General features: G+C 48.0%; 1 protein-coding gene across 1 annotated transcript in view; it reads left to right on the forward strand.

The window, feature by feature from the left end:
* The first annotated feature begins 1,976 nt into the window (after nucleotides 1–1,976).
* TUSC1 (tumor suppressor candidate 1) overlaps nucleotides 1,977–2,390 on the forward strand; it is a 6,410-nt gene continuing 5,996 nt past the window's right edge. The window contains exon 1 of the mRNA XM_044657491.1: nucleotides 1,977–2,192. Within this exon, the coding sequence (XP_044513426.1) occupies nucleotides 2,039–2,192 (154 nt within the window). The 5' untranslated portion in view covers nucleotides 1,977–2,038. The remainder of the gene's footprint in view (nucleotides 2,193–2,390) is intronic.

A 2,390-nucleotide genomic window follows, 5' to 3' on the forward strand; every position in this document is an offset into this window, starting at 1 on the left:
CCAATTGCCAGTCCTTAACACTCTAAAACAGAAGGTAAGGGTTGAAAAAAAAATTATATTACAACCCAGAACCTCATAGCAGAAGTTGAATGAGGAATAATATCTGAGACAAGTAATAGGATTGATTTGAAATTTCAGGAGGAAGCAAGTTAAGGCAAGGGAACAGAAGAGAAAAAACGTGCCTGTTCGAATTAGAAGTAACTAATGATCTATTAAATCGTTGGATAAAGAGTGTCCCAATGGAGTGTTACATCTGTGCATACATCTAAGAATTCTGCCACTTTCTTCATCCTTTCAATATAGCTTTTCTTTTTTTCATCTTATGCAAATTTACAAGGGAGTAAGGATGAACATGGGATGGGGATGTCTCACAGGATTTTCCAATATTTTCTGGGGCTGAGTCAGAGAAGCAAGAAAACCTTTAAAGTGAACCTGGGCTTGCTCTTAGCGTTCAGTAAAACTTTGATTCAAGGCTTACATATAGTGTGGGTTAAGCAGGCTTTTCATGTGTTGGCTAGAGAATCTAGCTATATCAGTTTCTGTGGTCAAAATCCTAGTTGCCTTCCATGGCTGCTCCTCTATAACCCCATTCAATAAATTCCAGGGGTTCCCCATTACCTCCAGGACCAAATATAAAATCTTTTGTGTGGCTTTTAAAGCCTTTCATTGCCTGGCCTTTTCCTACCTTTCCATTCTTTTTATATTTCATTCTTGTCCAAGATTCAGACAGCAGCTTCATTGTTGTCACTTAAAAATACTCATCTCTGACATCATGTAATTTTCTCTAGTGCTCACCTTTGGCTGGGATTTTTTCTCTCTTTTTCTCTACCTCCTGGCTTTCCTTTAAGCCTCAACTAAAATCCCATGTATTTCAAGAAGCTTTTAAAGGTTCCCCTAAATACTAGTGCCTTCTTTATCATTATTTCCAATTCATCCTATTTCTATTTTATTTGTAGTTTCCTTATGATCTTTTAGTAGATGCTTAATCGTGAAATACCTTAACTTTTAGATTATCACTTCTTAGGGACTAATTGTAGTCATAAAGGCAAACTGCCTGGCAAGTTCACTGAACAATTTTAGTGGCGACAATTCTATTTTCCAGTAATTTTTTTTTGAAAACCATTTGTTTAGAAATTTAGGGATCTTTACCATTTTGAAAGCAAACTAACTCACAAACTTAAGGAGGAGTCATTTTAGATTAATTCAAAATATAGTAAATGAACTTTTAAGGCAATTGAACCCCATCCTAGTTATTTTGGATTAGGAGTTTTCAATCCTGTCTGATTTTTCTGTGACCCCATTTGTTGTTGTTTGGCAGAAGTACTGGTCCGGTTTGCAATTTCCTTCTCCAGCTCATTTTACAGATGAGAAGACGTAGGCAAACAGGGATAAATGACTTGGTCAGGGTCACAGTTAGTGTCTGAGTTCAGACTTGATCTCAGGAAGTTTTTAATTCCTGGGTCCGTACTCTGTTCACTGCGCCACCTAGCCGTACCGAAACCTGCATATGATATTCCTAATCTGCTGGCCCATACTACAGTAGTAATATGTGTTTTGTTTTTTTAAGGATTTTTTTTTTTGTACTTGGTTTATCCCGGGTGTTTGCAACTTAGTTGCAAGCGCTTGTCTGAGCTTCCTGTGAAACCAAGGCCTCACTCCCTAGGCGGGCTGGTTTAACCAATCCTTCCAGGGCAGCCACCGCCTCCAACAGCAGCACTGCCTGGGGGATGTGCGGCTGGGGATCTCCAGGCAACACCAGGTGGGTATTGCCCGGGAGCGGGTCCCCAAATTCGCATACGGCCCAAGGGGGTAGCTGCACCACATGAGACGGGACACGCCTTAGAACGAGCAAACCCCGGCCTCCCCTGGACAAAAGCCAGGAGCCACAGCCGCCGCCACCTCTTCCTCCATCGCCTGGGCGGCGGCAGCGGCGGCGGCTGCAGCCGCTGCTTTTCTCCGGGTGTCCGGAGGTTGCACGCGCTACCGCGCGCGGGCCAACTAATAGGGCTGGCGGGCGAGGCAGACCGGGACTGGACCGATGTGGCGCATGCGTGGTGCCGCCGCCAGGCGCTGGGGCTGCGGCGGCGACGGCGGCGATGGCGATGGCGGGGGTAGCTGTGGCCGTGGGCAGGAGCGTTCGGGCCGGGCGCTCGGAGGGGCTGGCGGCGGCGGCGGCTGCTGCTGCCGTGGAGGCTGGCGAGGCCGCGCGGGCGGGGCCCGCCAGCAGCTGGAGGAACGGTTCGCGGACCTGGCCGCCAGCCACCAAGAGGCGATCCGCGCGCGGGACGAGAGAGACCGGCAGAACGCGCGGCTCCGCGAGGAGAACGGCCGCCTGCGGCTCGAGAACCGGCGGCTGAAGCGCGAGAACCGCAGCCTCTTCAGGCAGGCGC

The sequence above is a fragment of the Gracilinanus agilis genome, chromosome 1, assembly GCF_016433145.1.
Source record: "Gracilinanus agilis isolate LMUSP501 chromosome 1, AgileGrace, whole genome shotgun sequence".
Classification (NCBI taxonomy): Eukaryota; Metazoa; Chordata; class Mammalia; order Didelphimorphia; family Didelphidae; genus Gracilinanus; species Gracilinanus agilis.